At 44.7% G+C, this 21145-nt stretch overlaps 1 protein-coding gene across 1 annotated transcript; it reads right to left on the bottom strand.

Annotated features, from left to right (window-relative positions):
• Window positions 1-427: 427 nt before the first annotated feature.
• si:ch211-176g13.8 (F-BAR and double SH3 domains protein 2) lies at window positions 428-20461 on the bottom strand. Its single transcript, XM_017488811.3, has 20 exons — window positions 20188-20461; window positions 17529-17626; window positions 15987-16032; window positions 11417-11493; window positions 11173-11317; window positions 10914-11047; window positions 10191-10245; window positions 9913-10041; window positions 8735-8857; window positions 7943-8038; window positions 5190-5306; window positions 5005-5103; window positions 4614-4766; window positions 4376-4507; window positions 4166-4249; window positions 3562-3757; window positions 2643-2863; window positions 2318-2537; window positions 2076-2143; window positions 428-1963 (listed from the first exon to the last, which is right to left on the bottom strand). Exons 1-20 carry the CDS (start codon window positions 20206-20208, stop codon window positions 1874-1876), a joined length of 2304 nt encoding a protein of 767 aa, XP_017344300.1. The 5' UTR covers window positions 20209-20461; the 3' UTR covers window positions 428-1873.
• Between the last annotated feature and the right edge of the window lie 684 nt (window positions 20462-21145).

The following is a 21145-nucleotide window of genomic DNA, read 5'->3' as shown; positions in this document are numbered from 1 at the left end:
CCACCCACATAGCTGTTATGCTAGCAAGCGCATGTTAACCTGGTGAAATGAGTTAGATCTGAAACGAGTTAGGTCTTGCTTATGCTGTTTTGTTGAGTTCTGTTTGAGTCTTCTAGCTGGCTTAAATTCTTAATCAGATAGATGTCCATCAATGTGCTCATTAGAATATTAGGCCACACCTTCGGTTGGATCACTCAAACCTTTTCATCTTTATCCTGGTCAGGGTCCTGGTGGTCGAGGAAAACTGGATGTGAGGGGGGAATACACACTGGATGGGGCACCAGGCCATCGCAGGGCTCAGCTTACACTATATAAGTAAAACAATAAGACATTAAAAGCAGCAAACCGCAAAAGTAACATAGCAGGATCTTTTTGTACTGCATATCATCCAGATACTTGACAAATCTTTCCATGAGGGTGGCTTAGATCACTTTGGAAAGCGTATTTTACACTTTTATTATCCATCATTTTTACATGATAAATACGTACATGACTTTTATCTTTTGATGCTGTAGCTAAGGCAACAGAGTTCGTTTGGGTGCTCGGCCGCTTTTAAGCGGCGTCGAGAAATAAACGTCCGCTCAAACACCTGATACTGAAAACGGGAAAATTAAACTGTAAACGCGTGAAGAAGAAAAAAAAAAATTGCATGCAAACAGGTTTCAAGAGATGCAAAAATATACGTTTTAATGTTGCTCTAGCGTACTACGTTTCAGCACGACCATCACCTTTCTAAACCTGCGATTAATAAAACAAACGCAGAACCTCAGAACATGACCGTTACAGGTATAGTAGTGTTCTATGCCTCAGGCCGCCTGTAAACTACCTGGTTTAAAGAAAACTGTGTTAGAGAAGAAGACTGTTACATATTAATAATTTCATGGAAATAAATTACATTAAACCAAAAATGGTGGAATCTAAACTATCAGGACTAGCAGCATGGACTAAATAATATATTGACGACAGCAGACTCCACAAGCAATAATACTGAAATGCTCTAACGCTGAACACTAAAGTGCTTTTTGAGCTTTGCCAGGGGAAATTCTATCTCGATAAGTCACCCTCTGGCTCCGGGAGCTATGAATTCGCCTTTCTAGCTCTTTTCATGAAACCTCCCACAGCCTTCGAGAGTCAGCAGACAGTTCTGATATGATACCATAAAGGACATTTCGTGGAAAAAAAAAAAATACTGTTTGACCACAGAAAAAGCATGTTAGATTCAAGATGGTCAAGATGTTAGTCGTGAGCCCAAAACCTATTTTAAATCTGCATTCAAATAGTGTTTTACAAAGAGAGCGATTCAACAACAACAACAACAACCAAAAAAAAAATAATCATCCATACACACGTACATAATAACAAATTCGTACTCATTTGAAATGCACGGAAATGAAATTGCCACTTTTCCCTTGAAGAAGTCTGTTTTACTTCCAGTCGTGTTCCCGGCTGGGCGGGCCAGCTCCTGCCACACTGTGAATCTGGTCCACAGGAAGTAAATGGAAGAGTCGGAACACCGGCTGTAATAAAATCGTCTGAGATGTGAAACTTGAAATGAAAACCACTGGGTTTTTCCACTGACTGCTGATCCACTGGATGTCACTGATCCCGCAGCGTGCTCGGCGCTCAGTGAACGACGTCGATGCAGAAGACGAAACGGAGAAGGGAAGATGGACGCGGATCACGTGAAGAGATCTCTGGTATGGTTCGACTCGGCTGTTTGCTAAATGCATTCCAGATGCATCCGGCTGTTCCTTGCTGATACCATTTGGATTTCGATACTATCCAAACCCCAAGCGTTCCTCCGCCCGGAGTGGGCTGAGAGACTGCCGCGGCAGTCAAGTGAAATAAGGGAGCGGCCACCAGGGCGGCGCCTTTACACCAGCGTGATCTCGACTTCTTCTTTCTTCTGCACTTGACCCTGGGCCTGCTGTTTGGGAGGAGGAGGTGGAGGTGCAGCACGCACCTATATATAAAAAAAAATTTTTTTTAAAAGGCCATAAATATATAAATATCAAGTTTTACGAATACAGTTTATAGAATATTTTGAGAATACAGCTTCATTCTGTGGAACTTACAGGCCTCAGTGTTCCTGCTCTACTGTCTGAAGGGTACCTGGGTGGAGGTGTGGAGTTGTGGGCGTGGTCTGTGTGAGACAGAATATAAGCACAACGACTGACCATTTTGAATAATATCTGTAAAAGTTTTAGATTACTTGGCAAACCCCTAATCTTTTGAACTGTTGCTATTTTTTGAAAATGGATGCTTCGCTGTTTTTCTCAGTGATAAGCATACTAGTTTATATTAGTTTATTCCTTACTGTTGCTGGGTGCTTTGGGGGGTGCCGGGGCCGGTCTATGGTACCCGTTAAGGGAGCGCGGGCTGGCCAGAGGGGAGGCCGATGAGCTGGCCGGGCTGGAGATCGGAGAGAGCAGAGTGGGTGTGGCAAGAGGACTGGAAACAGGGCTACTGCAGGATGAGGGCTGGTTCTGAGTCGTAGACAGGGGACGAGGAGGACGACTCTGATTACACAGAGACTCCTGCAAATATACAGTTTGTAATTTACTCAGTGCTGTTTACAGAACACATTTTTAGCATTGTGTATTGATACATAGACTTTAGTATATGAGCCTGTCTGTCCACACCGGTGTCTCCGCGCCTGTGTGTGTGTCCTCGCCGTTTGGTGCAGCCAGATCTTCCACCAGCACGGCAGGAAAGACCCCCACGCTGCCGTTGAACTCGCCCTCCCAAAAGCCGTCGTCCTCCTGGTTGTCTTTGTTCAGAATGCGGATGATGGCTCCTTCGGGAAAGGAGAGTTCGTCCTCGGTCTGAGCTTCGTAATCATACAATGCCTTCGCAAAGCGCACTGTGTCAGAGAGAGAGTGAGAGAGATAGAGCGAGAGAGAGACAGAGACGAGGCGCAATGATGTGTCATTTTGAGAACGACGTCTTTAATTGAATACAACACTGTGACTTGCATTACTGTGGTAAACCAGCAGAGGGAGGAATTTTTCAACCGATGACTTTTTTTCCCCCTTTCTTTTTTTTTTTCTTCTCCTGAGTGGCGCAACATGTACAGACCAATCTTCCCATCATTTTATCTGTTTGCTTTGTGTTGGGTGTGTTCAGTAGGAACATAAAAGTATGTGTAATTCGAGAGTTTTTGCAGCTGTAATATCTAGAACGATAATCCACTTTATTTTCACACCGTCTACAATAACCAGCTTGTTTGTAAACTTTTTGAAAAGGACACCACCTGATATAATATGAGTAGAAGATTGAGCGTGGATCCATCCGGAACACCGCATGTACATTTTCAGAGCTCCAGATCTCGCACGGTGATGAGTAGAAATGTAATTCAGTATTGATGCAAAATGACAAGAAAGGTGTTAGAATTAATCCAAGTAATATTTTAGATTGGAGACATACCCAAAAGAAACTTCCTAGGATTACATATTTTGTTTGAATTTGTAATTAGGTTACATAACTCAGACCACGTATATGTCATCATTACCCATGACGGTGTCTGCGTGGTATGTTATGTAGTGTTTACTGGCTGCTCACCGCTGTTGTCTCCGTTGGGGCTGGTCTGGACATGCTCAGTGGCGGACTCGGGCTCTTGCTCGGTGGAGTTATTGGAGGAGTACGAGCGTGTGTCCAGGGCTGCCAGGGACTGAAGCATGCTCAGTAGGCTGTTAGACGAGGGCAACTGCAGGTACTTCTCAGGCACATATCCCACCTGCCCTGCTCTGTTCCTGGCCTAAAAACAAAACAAAACAAAACCGAGTCTGAAGTAGCTGAAGAGTTTCTTATCAACCGAGTAACAGTACTGTACAGTGTTGTTAGAGGTGCATTTATGGACCAAAATAAAATATCGCACTGGAACACAATAAAACAAACAGGAGAACCCGTGTCATATTTTGAGATTGGTCTGCATCAATGTAGCCAAAATTATTTGATTCTCTTTAGATCGTGTCGACGCTGATTGATCAGAACAGGGATTTGCGCTCAGATGGCGACTGACTCATCAATAAAACAGAGGGATTAGTTGTATACTGCAGGCTTGGACAATATTGGTATTCGAACGTCCTCGATATTTCAATAACAAAGAACAAAGCGTATCGTTCGCAGTTATCATGTCAGTATGTCTTATGTGCACCTGATGTACCTTAACCCAGTCTTCCATATCACCATCATCTATGACTTCCAGCACTTCCTGCTCCTCAATAGTTAGCTCATCTGGTTGTGATGCCTATTGAATGCAAAATAATAATAATAATAATAATAATAATACGCAAGATCACTCCTAGAAGAAGAAATAAATAAATAAACAGAATTAAGATATTCCATGATTCTATTCAGACTCATAGAAACAGACCTGGTATGAGTAAAGCACTTTGCAGGTGAGAGGGTAGTTCCTCAAGGTGCTAGAAGGACTGGAGCTGCTGTCATCTAGCGTTTCCGTGTCCTCTGTCTCCTCGTCCTCCTCTCTGTCAAAATCTGCTGTGCTCTAGAAGCAAATGAAAAGTCGGCTTAAACCTAACGAGACTTTTTTTTTTTTTTTTTACCCGTTTATTAATTACTATTAAAGTATGACTAGTAATGTTCTCACTTACAGACAGGGAAGCATCGTGAGTTGTCATTGTGGCCCATCTTTCGTTTTCCAGCTCCTCCATCACTTGGTTCATGGCGCTCTTTATCCAGGTGTCCACGGCCACGCCCACGTCTCTGAGCAGGTTCAGGCGAGCCTCGGCCTTCAGCTTCACTGTCTGCAGAGAGTTGGACCACAGTGGCAAATGCCGATCGTGTGTGTTTTTTTTTCTGATACTGTCTGATTGCACTACAGTACAGCGGAGAGGTTGTGTTTAAAATGATAGGTGAAATTCTGGACCCCTGACCAGAAGGACGTGCCCATGGCCTAGTGGCGTAGCAATTTATCTAACGTCAGATTACCAGCAGGTAACGGATGACGCATGATTAACCTAAGCACATGCACACACTCCTTACCTCTGCTTTTCGGATGCTCTCTTTCGCCTCTTCCATCTTCAGCTCTAATTCGCTCGAGTTCTGCTCTTGCTGAGGCGTCCCTTCACACTCCGATAGACTCTACAAACGCAAAAATCACACTCAACGCTCTCCTCTACATCCCGAGACCACTTCCCATCACCATATTATATATATATATATCTTACCCGTTGACTGTGAATGATGTTCTTGTGTTCCCTTGCTACACGGGTGGCCCACTTCCGCGCCTCTTTATTCAGACTGTGCTCCTCCGCCGTGCCGCTCTCCTTCTCTATCTGTGTTACCTGCCCCAGGAGAGAAATGTTACAGTCCCAAGCTCATCTCCTGTGACAGTTTCAACACATTGCAAAGAATACCTCAAATAACAGATTTGTATGTAGTTACATGCCCGTGTGAATTGAAATAATGTTCCAGGTATCACGCAGTATCACAGAAAGAGAAAGCTTTGTGTATTAGTACCTATTACGGTGTATCGTTTTTGGGTTTTTTTTACACACTATTTAGTGTGGTAATACAGGTTTGGGATGTAGCCAAACAAACTAGACTGACTCCCAGAGTATGAGACAAGGATTAAACCCAGCCTTGCGCACCTTATTCACAAATGCTGCAGGTTTTCATATCAGCCCTATTAGGAGAGAAACCTACCAGTCGTTTAAAGAGCAAGATCGAACTGGGTAAAACTGAGGACCCCTGTATTAAACCCGGGGATACTAGGAAGCGTATTATTACGCCATATGGTATTGTACTGGAGTGTGGATTACGCGGATATTCGTAGTGTCAGAAGGACTCAAACATCCGTGCAGCCATTTTCTGTACGTCCATTTTCTGCGGGTGAGCCTGGAGCCTATCCCAGGGATTCACACGCTACGGACAATTTGGAAACGCCGATCCGCCTACAACGTATGTCTCTGGACTGGGGGGGGGGAGGGAACTGGAGTGGATCCCTGAAGCATGGCGGGATTCGAACCCCCAAGCCTGGAGGTGCGAGGCAACCGTGCTAACCACTAAACTATGATCTTGTCATAACTTAACATGTTATCACTGACTCGCGTCGGAACAGCATTTAAACGGCAATTTTAACTGCGGAGTGCAAAATGCATTCCAGAACAAACTTTTTCATGTTTCTAAATGATCCGGGTATTAAACCACCAAGCTGCCCAGAATAAACACAGTTCACGACATTTCAGATACACAGTGTTGTCCTTCTCCATGATGAATCTCGATAAATAAACGTACTCTTTCACCGGTAATCTTCAATAACTACTTTATTCTGCTCAGGATCGTGGTGGATCTGGAACACTAGGCGCGAGCCAAGAATGCACCCTGGATTCGATTCCAGACACACACACACACACACACACATTCACATACTCATTCGCACCTAGAGGCAATTTATCATAGCCAATCCGACTACTGACGTGCTCTTGGGAGAAGGCAGGAATCCGGAGAAACCCGCTGGCACGGAGAAAAACGTGCAAATGGGTCGTTTTTTTTTTTTTTTTTAATATATCGAAAAAGCGAACTAAAAACCCAATGACGGTTTAAATGAGGCAGATTTTAGAAATAAGACCACGCTATGTAGTTCCTAGTAACGTTCCGGTCGGGGATTAAAAAAAAAAAAAAAAACATCAATACCTTCAAAACGTGCTATTAAAAGCGTCACGTTTTCTCAGTTTATTACCCGAATACTCAATCATTTCAACAATAACAAATAGAAGCCTGCGACAACTTGGACAAACACAGTTCAAAACCCCAGAAAGGAGGGGACCCATACTGGAGCGTGCCTGTGGACAGACGTCTAAATATTGACCGACTGAATAGTCTTTAGTGATGCAATCGGCTAAAGAATGGGACCATTGACACGCGCTCGCAAATTTTGGGTGTGTGGCACAGAACAGACAGGCTGCTGTTGAATCGAAGCTGAATGTACCAGCTGTGTGTCCCCCGGAACTGTAATATACGTATATCGCACATCATCTATAGAGATTTAAAACATGCTTCATGATTTAGAATAACTCTCGTTAACACAGCTCCCCGAGCTGCGAAACGATCCTCACTAATGCTTAAACCTAGCTCGTGAGCTAATTCCATTTGTAACACGCACAAGTCTGATCATTTCTGGGATCGACGGCGTACAGTGGTGACGGGTTTAGATTCGGGACGAGAGTCGGGGAGGAGTGTGGAGCCAGACGGAAGGTGGCGTGTGGTTCCTGCTTTCAGATGTTATGTGGCGAGAGGGGCGGAGGAGAGCCGGCTAGACTACACGCGCTCTGCGCCCTCACAAAGCTCCCTTTTACAGGCCTCCCTGCAGCTCCGCTCCTCTTCACCCTGGCCACGCGTTTCTGGACTCTTCCGTCTCGGTGAGGGAAGTGCCGCGTCACTAATATTTTCACTGGGAACAGGGTGGCGCTTGTTTGATTTTTAAGAGGGAAAGAAAAGAGAGAAGAAAAAAAAAAAAAAAAACAAAACAAAAAAGAGGCTTGATGCTCGAACAAATTACCCAGTGTGAGGCTGTCCCGGGGCCCGAGTGGAGAACTGGGTCCAAAGAGAGAGAGAGAGAGAGAGAGAGAGAGAGAGAGAGAGAGAGAGAGAGAGAAAGCTTAAAGGTAGGAGAACAGGGGAGAGAAGGCTAACTGAGAGGCGAGGCAATGGACACCAGTGTGCAGAATATTACTGGTATCATCATCCTAAACCTGCTTTTAAAAAGGACTACATCAAGTACACAAAGTATGTCACCTAATCGTGACGTTACCTATAAGTGAAGCTCACTACAGAGGTTCTGCAGTGCCCTTACTTTACACCCCGTGTAGTGAACCAACAGAATGAACAGGAAGTCTTTTAGGGTTCAGTACATCAACTGGGCCTAATATTTACTCCACACAAGCCTTGTTTGATATGTCCCCGGAAGAGAAGAACTTACAGAATCATTGTCACAGGGTTGAAAGTTGAAGAGGGAGGCTTTCTGAAACGCAGGGTTCTCCTGGATAAAGAGCTCCTGGTGAAAGTCCTGCATAACCTACACAAAAAAAAACCCACAATGTTATGTCGCGCTAGTTTTGAAACATAGTTATCAATGACCGGTTAATATATAACCATGCAGTTTAGCAACACCTGTGGATCCTCTCTGACCACAGCACGCGGCTCAGTGTGAAAGAGGACCTGTGCGTGCGTGCGTGCGCGTTTTGAAACTTAACTCTGTGTGAGCACACACCACACGGAAGACACCCTAGACCAAGGATAAGGTCACGCTCAGACGGATGGAAACAAACTCTAAAGATCATCGTGTTACTAAGACGTGAGACTGGCTCCGAACCAGAACGACTCTAAAATGACTCGGTGCAACATTCTAGATGAATAACAGCACCGACATCTGGGATAACGGCGAGGGAGATCTGATCAAATATCCCAGCTGGTACTTGCGCGAGATATCTTCTGCACTCTGACTCGGATTTATTTGAGCCTTGTGGATGATGTTTCTGCATATTGTTGGCCACGGCTCCAATTCCCGTGTCGTCTAACCGTGCAGAGGGGTCCAGTGAAGACCCAGACCGTGCCGAAACGCGACGTGACGTGCGTCTTTACAGACGTCGTCGTGTACGCCGTGGGATTTGATCCGGCTGCTTTTTACTGACGGATCAAATTCCCACGAGGCCACTGTGCCGTCTGAGTGTTTTTTTTTCCGAAGGCACGTGTGCGTGCGTGTTCCACTCACCCCACTGGACTTCTCCAGCAGGAAGCTGAAGGTGTCCTGAACGACGTGGGATGCCTCCAGCTCGGCCTGACACAGTGAAACCAGGTAGCCTTTCACGTGATCATACACGCTGCCGTCCAGGATCTGGGGACGAACAAAACAACAAAGCTGTACCGCTGAACGAAAAATTTCATTTGGTTTTACTGGTGAAATATTCATTTAGGATCGTTCGCACTTTTTGCTTTACTTGTCATGTACATTTACATGTATGCGTGTGTGGAGTTTGCCTCCGAGTACTCCGGTTTCCTCCCCCAGTCCATAGACATGCACCGTAGGCTGATTGGCGCGTCCAAAAAAGTGTCCATAGTGTACGTGAATGTGAATGAATTGTGCCCTGCGATGGATTGGCACCCCATCCAGGGTGTTCCCCGCCAAGTCCCCCATGCCCCCTGGGATAGGCTCCAGGTTCCCCGTGACCCAGTAAGGATAATTGGTACAGACAATGGATGGATGTATGGATTTATATATATATGTTATGCATGTGTTTACACATTAGGGTGCTATAAATGACATGATAAGGGATGGCTTCTCTTTCGTGAGAAATCGTGATTACATCTCCGCTGAAGTCTAATTTGAAACATCCCCGTTTAGTAAGAGTTATCTTCGAGTGGTTCGTGGGTGCGTCGGAGTGCATTCTCCCAAAAATGATCCCTGCTTAAGACACGCCTTATTAGACTTTCAGACGAAATAGTGAAGCACTTGGATTTGGACGTCGGAAAATAATAGCGTTTATTTGTCGGGAGGCTGTGGCTAGTACCCTGCTGCAAACGGTTTACACCGGCGTGAATCCCATGATGGTTCCAGCTGGCTCACGCTGGTCGACTAGCGAATAAAAATAAAATAAAAATCGTGAGAAATTTCTGCGAAAAAAAAAAAAAGAACCGAAAATAGATCAATGGTATTTTGCTGATCGCTAAAGTTAAGTTAATCACATTTTTAAAATGAAGAGAATACCTCTTTTTTTTTTTTTTTTTTACTTGATTGAAAACATGTTCCAGTGCTTCCTTTCTACGAGCGTCTTATTTCTACTGGTACGCCACCCACCATGACTGCACATGTTGGCCGGCTGCTCTGTTTGTTGTGACTCCTCTTCCCTAACAGACCTGAGGTGAAAAACCGGGTGAGAAATGGAGTGTCACCTTAATGCAGCCGATCAGTTCCGTCTCGTAGTAACGGCGCTGGTGGGCGTTGGCCGCGGCCAGACTGAGCAGATATTCGTTCCTGGCGTGGGTGGCTTTGGAGTTACACTCATTTCTCTTGGCTTTCAACTGGGGAAAGAGCAAAATGTGTATGTTCTTGAACGTTCCTTCAAGTGAATAAAAGGAAGCCAACTCGGGCATCGGTTCAAGCGGTAAACTAACACAGACTGGAAGTAGGAATGCACGATCTGGCAGAGTGTTGTAACGGCTCCACTCACCTTCACGCTCGCTCTTTTTAAACTGGATCTGGACTGAAACAGACTGAGTTTGGACCTTGGGACACGTCAAGATGGAGAGAACAGAAAAAGGGGTATATTTAGACCGGGAAAATGGACAACACAATGGTCGCGTAAACGACGGCGAATCTGTCTTTCATCACGACTCCAGAATGTCCACGCAAAAGCACTGCTTCCTCCTTAGGTGTGACTTCCTCTGGTTTTTTGACCGAACAATGAAAGGCCACTGCCGACCTCTCTCCTTCCATCTCTGCCCTGTGTGGAAATGTGTGTGTGTGTGTGTGCTGGGGAGGGGTAACACTTGTGTAACACATTCTGCACTCATGCTATAAATCCTCGAACTGCAAGTGGACCGCGATTATTATTCGTGCCAATGCCAAAAGGAAATCTCCTCAGACGGCAAGTGCAAGGTGAAATCATAAAGCGCTACCCAAATCCTAAATATGAGCGCGCGTCACCTTAGGAGATCTCGGCCTGTGTGCAAGAGCATGTATTTTGGTGTTTTGACTCCACTGAGATGGGTTATTCGGAGAAGCACACATTATAAGGAAACTAATAATGGAAACGGTCTTCGTTTAACTAACACATCGGTCTACGTTAATCTTTTATCGTCGGTATCGCTCTGTTCCGGGAGATTGTCTCGTCTTGTTCGTTAATGTTTGAAGATGAAAACCTATTCAGATTTGTAGTGCTCAGTAAACACACTTTGCCTCCATATCTGCTTTCTCCCTCACAGCCTGGGCCATCTGCTCTGTCTCCTGGTACTTCTTTCTGGACTTGGTCAGGTCCTTCACCGTGTCCTGGAGCTCGGCCTGAACCCGCGTGAGCTGCTCGATACACTAAGGCACAAAAAAAAAAACGTCGATCAAAAGGAGACGTGGCATTCGATACCGTATAAGGTTCATATCCCGAATGACGACAGCAATCGCGCTCATCTCCCGGAGTGTGTCCGTAAGCGGCGTACCTTTTTTAGCTGCTGCTCTTTGTGCCCCCGGAAAGTCTTGATAGGCTCTGAAACCTGGCTCCTGTAGCCGTCACAGCCAGCGATCCGAGACTGGGTCACTTTCACGACACCCTCCAGATACGCCCTCCATACCGTGCACACGTTCCTGCGAACACGCACGAGAGAAAACGGAAGGGGGAAAAAACGCCGAGCGTCGGATACGTCGAATGCTTTTGCAGCCGCACATTAACGCTCGCTAACGTACCTGTAGTCTTTCTGCTCTTCCGACTGGACCCCGGGCCATTCCTTCTTCAGATACTGAGAAGCCAACTTCTGCAGTGCCTGTGAAGGAGGAGGAGTAGGAAGAGGGGGGGGGGAGATACTTTTAAGCAATGAAACGTAAATCGAGTGTGGTTACACTGTGTAATTCGACTGCAAATGTCATTTCTACTAGAAACAACGCCGGATCGTTCATAACGCCGGTTACGGAACTGAAAAATAAAATAATAAAAAAGACTTCTGACGTCAATCCAAAAAGCGGTCATGGCGCGGAAGTAGATTTTTCTAAACGGCGACTAGTTTGACCGCCTTCCCAATCCCCAGACTACATTAAAAGCTCAAACATGACCGAAAATAGCACAGCAGGGCAAGGGGCTAAACAGTAAAAACAACATTTGGCGGCGATGTGAAAGCGGTGATATTTCAGATTTATTCTTCGTGGTCGGTGAACCGCGTCTCAAGGCTCTCGGCAAACGCATTCAAAAGGACATTCAGTGTATGCATATAGAAATGTGGCGCACGTAAGATTCCGAGACTGTAAAAAAAAAACAAGCAAGAGTCGTGGGTTTGGCTGGCTAAAGAACTCACGATTGTCCTGGCGACGCAAACGTTCACATACACGTTCGGTATTTAACATAATGTATATGAAATTAAGTGGCTGGGGAAATGTAATTTATATAAACGACTCTGTTTCGGAGACGTGGAAGCTCAAATAACACACTCGGAACACCACAGCTGGAATTCTGGCCTCGCTGCTAATCGGAATAGAGTGTTTCAAAATGTCAGAAGGATGTCATAGCGGAACGGAGCCTATATATTATATAACCTACAGCTGTGATTGCTTAGGAATGACGCTCTCACCCGAACGTATCTGCGATCATTTCTAAGGTGGTTTTCACCCTGTGAACGTTTGCTGCCGTGCGAATCCGAGAGCGACTGACCAGGCGAACAGACCACTAGGCTGGGTTTGAAAAAATAAAAAAAACAAACAACCGCCACTGGTTTCCTTCGTACACTATCACGGTTCTGCCCGACCGATACACCGATACCTGAAATCGGCTCTTTCGGACGGCTGAGGTGCTGGTCTAGCACCGAAACAGCCTAGAATGTTCCCACCGCGCTTTACAAGCGAGGAGACGCATTCCTTTCCTGAATACGGTAGAATAAAGAGAATGGCGTGCCCTGATCAGCTTCCAGGCCCTGATTGAGCTCCTGAGTGCCTGCCAGGGCCGGACACCACAATCTGGCTTTGTGAGAGCGTGCCAGCCCACCGGCCTCGTCTCAATAGGCTTTAGCGGGAGAGAGGATGAGGATGAGAGAGGCTCCTCTACTCACGAGCCATTCAGGACATCCAGGTGGTGCATCTGGACGAGCCTCATTCAAACGCACAGACACTGGAGTCTCTTGTGTGCCTCGGGGGGTTAAGCGGCACACCACACCTGGATGCTGAATCAGAAAATTCAGCTCGGGACACGTGCTACACATTAATCACCCGAGACTTTTATTAAGTGCGTTCACAATGGCTAGCGTCGATATCCAGTAGAAACTAGGCGGATATCGGCGGGAGAAAAAGCCGACAGGACAAACGGATCCAGGTTGAAATTGTAGTGTGTGATATAACCGTTGACTCTGTGTATCGTTTGAAATCCCTCTTAAGGTCATGAACGTTTCTAGTTTTAATTAACGCACCCAGGATAAAGTTATTAGCATTCAAACAAATCGCGTTACTATATTAAGGAACGTTCGATTTTCTTACACGCAAATATGCAAGGAGAAAAAAAAAAAAGAAGAAAAAAAAAAAAAAAGAAGAAGATAATAATCTCCAGCGGTATTGGGAACGCTATTCCAGAGTACAATCGCATCGCGTGCCACATCTTATCGCCGTTATCTGCGTGTCGCTCCGAGGACAGACGCCGACAATAAAACATCTCACTGCTTGTCATGGCTCAAAGAGCAAGGTCGAAGCGGAGAGGCAAACGAACCTGGAAGAGGAAATACGCTCAGTGCGTGAATACGTACGCACGTACACGGTGATTTCACTTGACCGGAAAACGTCACAAGTGTAGCCTCACGCTCTTCAGGTACCCCGTGTTCTTTTTGGCTCCTGTCTGGGATGCTTCTTATTTTCGACGAGGCAGCATAAACCCCCCCCCACCCCCCCCGACGGTTTGTAGTAACGACGCTAAAAGTATCGTCATTCAGCGTGTCGCTACGTCAGATCGTCGTTAGGTCTACTGCAGGCACGTCCTGAACTCTTATTCGCATGAACAAAGTGTGAAGTAAACAGTGAATAACGACACGTGCTTGAATACAGTACACCAAAACAACCAATCAGCAAAGCGTAAGAGAAGAATCTGTCAGACAAACTGAGCTCGATAACCAAATGACTTAATACATCTTAATTTGTTTAATCCCAATCAGACATCCATCTTCTGTACCGCTTATCCGTCAGGGTCACGGGGAACCTGGAGTCTATCGCAGGGAGCATGGGGTACAAGGCTGGGTACACCCTGGACAGGGTGCCGACCCATCGCAGGGCATCAATCACACACACACTCACACACCCGTTCATACACTACGGACACTTTAGACACGCCGATCAGCCTACCATCTGGACTGGGGGAGGAAACCGGAGTGCCCGGAGGAAACCCCCGCAGCACGGGGAGAACGCCGCACACACGGTGGGAATTGAACCCCCTGGCGTTGTGAGGCGAACGTACTAATCACCAAGCCACCGTGCACCCTTGCTTAATCCACTGTGTTTTTTTAAAATCACGTTCCACATATCCGATAGGTCATTTGTACAAATGAATGAAAAAATGGCACCTCTAACGGAGAAACGCAACGTCGACTGACGCGTAACGCCAAAGCGAGTGGATACACGTTCCCCTCCAAAAGTATTGGAACGGCAAGGCCAATTCTTTTGGCTCTGAACGATTTCCCCTCGTTTCTCAGTTTCCAAACGTCTTGCTTTTCTCCCATAGGCAGCTCTCCGGTCTTCGTATTGATTTATCCTCTTTAGCGACAAATGCAGCGCTTACGTCTAGACGTAAACGTTAGGAAATGCACGCTGAAACTCTGATCTGTCGTCTCATGTTCATCTTTTGTTCTCAAACCCAAATGTCCACAGCGTACAGCAAAAACAAAAGGATCGGCCTTTCCGTTGTTTATAACCCTTATATCACGACACACTTTCCTCGTTTGTGACATTTTACTAACGATTACAAACGCTATCTGGAAGACGCCGATCCTGCGTTAAGGTTCTGTTGGAAAACGTTGACGTTTTGCTGGATCTTCATTTCCTCACTTTGTAAACAACCTACTCGTAGTTTATCGTGTATCACGATGAGATATATCCGCCCGCCCGTACTGCTCTCGTATAAAATATCTCGCGTTGGCCGTTCCCGAAACTCTGGAGCATTCGGCGCCGTCGCTGGTTATCAAACTAGCACGTCTAAAAGTACACGTCGGTTCGGACTTATGTAACGTTCATCCGGTGCATGTTTGCTGCACAAATTCCAACGGTTTCAAACTAAAGGTCTGCTTTTCCTTCCTTTTCGTGCTTTCAATCTTCCACCCTCATTCCAGAGAAGCCATGTAACGCACATTCAGCGGTTTGGACGGGAGGAAACGGTCCGCTCGTCACCGCGCCGCGTCCCACGAGGTTAAAACAACAGGATTCCAAGCTTTCCCATGACCAGGCCTTTTTATCCGGATGTCGTTTTATGTGTTCGTGCGTCACAAATACTCACGCACCGATATTCCGTTTATTTAACACTGGCCGTCACTTAATCAAGACACTGTAGTAATGTCCGTTCAAACAAATGACCTCGCCGAACCGATGAAGCATGAAACCTCACGTTAGCATTTTTTTTTTTAAAGGGTTTGTTTTTTTTAATACATGGGAAACGTTTCGATTTAGTCCACGTGGTCCTCCAGCTGTTTTACGCTCTTTATCTCAGCAGCGCGCCTGAAAAGGAACACCGCATGACTGTAGCGACTGTGTTTTGAGAACGATACCACGCGGGTTTTAACGTCGCAGTATGTCGTATGTTCGATTGTAGTTGACACAAACGTGCATTTACCGGTTTACGGCGTATTTACAAACGGCTCCGATGAACAGAGGACAAGGGACTCCAGTCACGCTATGGACGACGGAGCATCGAGTTCAGAAAGCGAGTCTGGCTTCCGCAGCAGATCCCTGCACTGTTCAGTCACAGATGTACATTCCTCTGAGATAACAAACCGGGACAAAGCCATTGCCAAAAAAAAAAAAAAAAAAAGACGAGGGGAGGGGGAGAAACGTTGAGACAAACCGACTTCAAACCCTAAACTGACCTCTACACACCCCGCTCTGAACCCGATACCCTTACAGCGTGACGCTGAATTACTCCTCTTTAAAAAAACCGCGAGCGCGTCCGTACAGGTGGTAGCCAGATCGCTCTGAGAATGAATGAAAGCGGAAACATTTTGGCTTGTACCAGAGTTACACCGACGATATAGCAAGACACCACAGATGCACTTTACTCACGGGTTATTCAATTATCCAGACTTACCTGCGCATAGTCTTTCTCTAGAACTGCTTTCTTCTGGCTGTACGTCCTGCACACACACACACACACACACACAATATTAAGAGTTAAACCTGCACACATTTCCAGCACTAATATCCTGCCTGAATCTTGTTACAGGACACGTCCGTGTCACGTTCTGTCACAGACCTCCATGTCGAGGTCTGTTATTATCCCGCCGATCTGAGTTCGCGGTTATGAACGTGGCGTTACGGTGTTTCGTGTGCTTCCCGTGTGTTTGCCTTACTGACGGTGACTACGCAGTCAAAGTCGAAGCCAACCTTCTGCGTGAAACGTTTTGCAGTGGAGGTGCTCCCGAGAGCCCAAGGTGTTTTTTCAAACTGCAGAGCACTGACCGGGCTTGTCTGAGTCAGCTACAATGCACACTGCCGTTTCTCTCCCATAATCATCGTACAGTACAAAAGGTGTAATATCACACTGTGCAACACGTATCGTTAAAGATCCTGAACGTGTGTACTTAAAGGTCTCGGGGGAAAAATTATATAAAGATGCACGGTCAGGGCATTTCAAGGGAAGCGAAGGGAAGGGCGCCAATAATTATTAGCCTCTCTCTCTCTATATATATATATATACATATAGTACTGTTCATAGTACAAAAAGCTGTTCTTTACACTGTAATGCTATAACATTCGGTACGGTAAGAAAGAATGAAAAAACAAACACACGATCGAAACCGTTTCGGATCGTTTCCGTTAAGCGTCACTCGTTCGGTCCGTACGGGATTTCGCGGAGGTTTGTCCGTCATCGTCGCGGCCAGATACGCTCGATTTTCCCGCGTCTTTTTTATCTTCAAAATTTGCGACGGCATTTGCAGACCTTTCTGTGCTTTCTTCTGTGGAAAACTACTTGAATTGGCAAAAACCGCAATTGCTTGAAATCGTTTTGCGCGGCCTTTCGCGGTGATGTTTGTTGGTAAACGAGACCTTTCAGCTGTACTCGTGTTCGGAGAGGGTCTCCGCCGAATGCGCGCGGCGATGACGTGACGCGACGCGCCTCGGCCCGAACCTGCGAACCTTCGGTCCTCCGAATATCGCGGAGTTTGCTTGATTTTGCGCTCGTTTCTGCGACCGCGAAATCCTGGGGGGACTTGTTTGTGACGTCCCGTGTCCGGATGTTGTTTGTGGTAGCTATTTATCCTTCTTGGCCAGGGCTCGGATTTAGGTAGAGATTTTGTCGCGGAAGAGATGGTGACTACACCCTGTTTAAATAAAACGAGTCACAAACGAAGAATTCTTTGATGATCACACGGTGTTTTGAACATCGTCACGGCTACACGACGAAGAGGCTTCGGGGAAACCTTTCATCGGTGCAGTTTAGGGTTAAGTGCATGGCTCAAAGGCCCAGCTGTAGCTCTCTGGTCTACCCTGGGAATTTAACCTCGCCGAGTCCTACCCGCTGAGCCGAGCGCCGCCAGCCTGTGCTGCCTTTTTTTTTTTTTTTTTCTAAATCGTACACCATGTGCACACCAGAAATCCTTGATGACAGTCCTGTTCGCAGAGGCCTCACCTCAGGTCTTCCAGAAGGTCACAGTCGGTCTGATGTTTCACGTTAAGTTTGCTCAGCTGCTCTGCGTGAGCGTGCTTCAGCTCCTGACTCACTTTCACCTGCGGGACACGGCGGATTTGGATTATTATACAGAATTACTCCAACGGTTACACATCAGATTCATTATACATGCGCTAGTATTCGGTGTGTCGCGATCCAAAACGAACAGGATTCCAGCTCCGCTGACTTGTACGATTACACACTCTATTTATTTATTTATTTATTTATTTATTTAACTAGTTATTTAAATAAACGCAGTCTTGTTATCGACGTCAAAGTAAAATGCATTTAAGCCTCAGTGCGTACTACTGTTACGACAGCGTGATAATTTGTCGTGGTGTTGGCGGCGTAAAAACGATCCGGCTGTCTTGGAGAACGCACCGGGGGAAATCGGATCGTGTTGTAGAACATATCGTATCTCTTTGGTTATATATGTAGGAGGATCTACTTTTCACATCTCTGCTCTGAATAGATCATCAAAACGAATTTCCTTCTTTCATTCATTACCTTGTTTTTGCATTGGACACCATATTGTGTCTGTCTGAACTTGATAAGATCTTCAGATCATTCAGATTCAGATCATCCAGTTTCAGATAATTCAGATTCAGATCATTCAGATTCAGATCATCCAGAATCAGATCATTCAGATTCACATACTTCAGCTTCAGATCATTCAGATTCAGATCATCCAGATTCAGATAATTCCGATTCAGATATTTTCAGATTCAGATCATTCAGACAACTTAGATTCAGATCATTCAGATTCAGATAATTCAGATTCAGATAATTCAGATTCAGATCATTCCGATTCAGATATTTCAGATTCAGATCATTCAGGCAACTTAGATTCAGATCATTCAGATAATTCAGATTCAGCTCATTCAGATTCAGATACTTCAGATTCAGATCATCCAGATTCAGATAATTCCGATTCAGATATTTTCAGATTCAGATCATTCAGACAACTTAGATTCAGATCATTCAGATTCAGATCATTCAGGCAACTTAGATTCAGATCATTCAGATAATTCAGATTCAGCTCATTCAGATTCAGATCATCCAGATTCAGATCATTCAAATCATTCCGATTCAGATATTTCAGATTCAGATCATTCAGATATTTCAGATTCAGATCATTCAGATAATTCAGATTCAGATCATTCAGATAATTCAGATTCAGATCATCCAGATTCAGATACTTCAGATTCAGATCATCCAGATTCAGATCATTCAAATCATTCCGATTCAGATATGTCAGATTCAGATCATTCAGACAACTTAGATTCAGATCATTCCGATTCAGATCATTCCGATAATTCAGATTTCGATCATTCAGACAATTCAGATTCAGTCCATTCAGAAAACTCAGATTCAGATCATTCAGAGTCAGGTTTGTGTAAAGTCTCTTGTTTTACGTTGTAATGAGGATCTCTTGGCTGATCTCGGTGAATCGGAAACCAGGGTCGTCACTATACTGAAATATTCTGTATATTTATTAACCATGAAAAAAAAAAAAATTGTTTTTCTTTCTTCCGGACTATTCCGTCCTGCTTTCTGTTTGGATTTGTCTGAATCTCTAAATACCCTCATTGCATATAAATTCCTTTATAGCAGCAATATATCAAGTGTGATATTAAGGCTTTATAACACACCATTAAAGATAATCCTTCGTTATCAGAAGTAATAAAGTGGCCCTGCAGTGTGCGTGTGGGTCGAGACATTAACAGTGAGATTAAAAACAAAAGAACTAACAACCGCTTCAAACTGTGCATCTCACGATGGAAACGCGATTATAAATATTCTCTAATAACTCAAAACGCTCCTCTTCGCCCTCATCGTTTACCTCCAAACGCTTACAAATCCTCTGAGCAGAGAATACTTAACATCAATTCAATACATATTATATAATATTATATTACATTACATTATGCACGTCGATGTGTCTATAAATAATATATAATATACCTCAAGGGTGCAGATTTGCATATGGACGGTAGTTTTGGGAGGGCAGAATTGTAGAATTTAGAATCTTTTATTCTTTCATCTGTTGCTTTGTATAATTTGTATTTAAATGTAAATACAGATCTTAATGTAAATATAGATGTTATATTTAAATAAACCATTTGGTTGTCAACATTAAACAGTCCCTTTTTTTTTCCCCCTCAGGGTGGGTGGGTGTCCCTACCAATATTGAGACCAGACCTACGCCCTTGAGATATATTTATAGATAGATATATGAAATTTATATAGTAAGGTACAAGATTTATACAAATAAAATTGATCAATGACACGCATTACATTGTAACACTAAAGCTTTATTTTGTAAATTATAATAAATAAATAAATAAATAAAAGGCTACATTATCATATAAGTTGATTTAACTTGGTTTAGACTTTGAGTAAATGGCTGTGTGGGAAAAACATGTAGCACCATGTAACATTAGCTCCTCTGAAAACTTCTTTTCAACTGGACACAATGTTACTTCAGCCAGCTCTTCTGCTGTTTTTTTTTTTTTTTTTCTTAAAAAAAAAAAAGAGTTTTAGAGCAAAAACAGCTGCAACAAAAAAAGATATAAAGAACTCTTCTTATTACAGATATATGAAAGAAATCAAACCGTACCTTTCTTGGCGGGGGCTGCATGTTTACAAGAGTCCCGAGAAAAGTGAGAGAAGAAAATTCAGCCGCCAAGCCGCCGCATACATCTGAGAAACTAGGTCTTTACTGAAATAACGGGAGAAATGAAGCTGGAGAACCTAACCTGAATACCTAGAGGAGGTTAAGCGGCCATAACGTGCTCCCAAACCTTTACATGTAGTGCGCACGGCTGGAAATAAAACCCACTCCGCACTCAGAGGGCCGAGTTTGTAATGGAAATGGAGCGGAGTTTCCGGCCGAGCTTGGAGCGAGGAAAGGGGGGGGGGGGAAAGGGGAGGGGGGGGGGGGGGGAAAGGGGAGGGGGGGGGGGGTGCACAAACTCCATGGCGACACGTCGGAGGGATCGCGCGAGACACATTTATAAAGGATACATCCCAAAAAAAAAAAAAAATAGTGCCCTACGTAAGGTTGAATCCTTCACTGCTCGGCCTACATAGTGCACTCGTGGAGCGAATAAGGATGCTATTGGGACAGAATTCGGCTTTTTTTTTTCTTTTTTTTTTTTGGTTACTCGAACGCTGTGAAATGTCTCCCTCTAGTGGTGGAGGTTGGTTAAACCAGGCCAAGGAGGAGTTAATAAATGAATAAACTACTGGACATGTTGCACATCAGTACAAGGATAGACATGTTGATAACGCAAGGTGGCTCGTTTGAAAGTCGGTATACACGCTAGAACAAATACACCGCAAACAACAACAACAACAAAAACAAAAAAGGGATATAAACTCTTTATTGAAGCGTTCATAGTGTTGTTGTGTTGTAGTTAACGGTTATTACGTCACGGTGAAACAGTAGTGTGTGTTGCTGAGGTTGAAAATGCTAGAGTGGTTATACTTAAGTACGGTTGAATTGAATATTTGTACTCTTAATACAAGGGAAAACATGTTCGTTTGTTTCATTCCTTAAATTTTTCATTATTATT

The sequence above is a fragment of the Ictalurus punctatus genome, chromosome 16 (genome assembly GCF_001660625.3).
Source record: "Ictalurus punctatus breed USDA103 chromosome 16, Coco_2.0, whole genome shotgun sequence".
Classification (NCBI taxonomy): Eukaryota; Metazoa; Chordata; class Actinopteri; order Siluriformes; family Ictaluridae; genus Ictalurus; species Ictalurus punctatus.
Note: the sequence above shows the minus strand (reverse complement) of the source record. Positions and strands in the feature narration are given on the sequence as shown.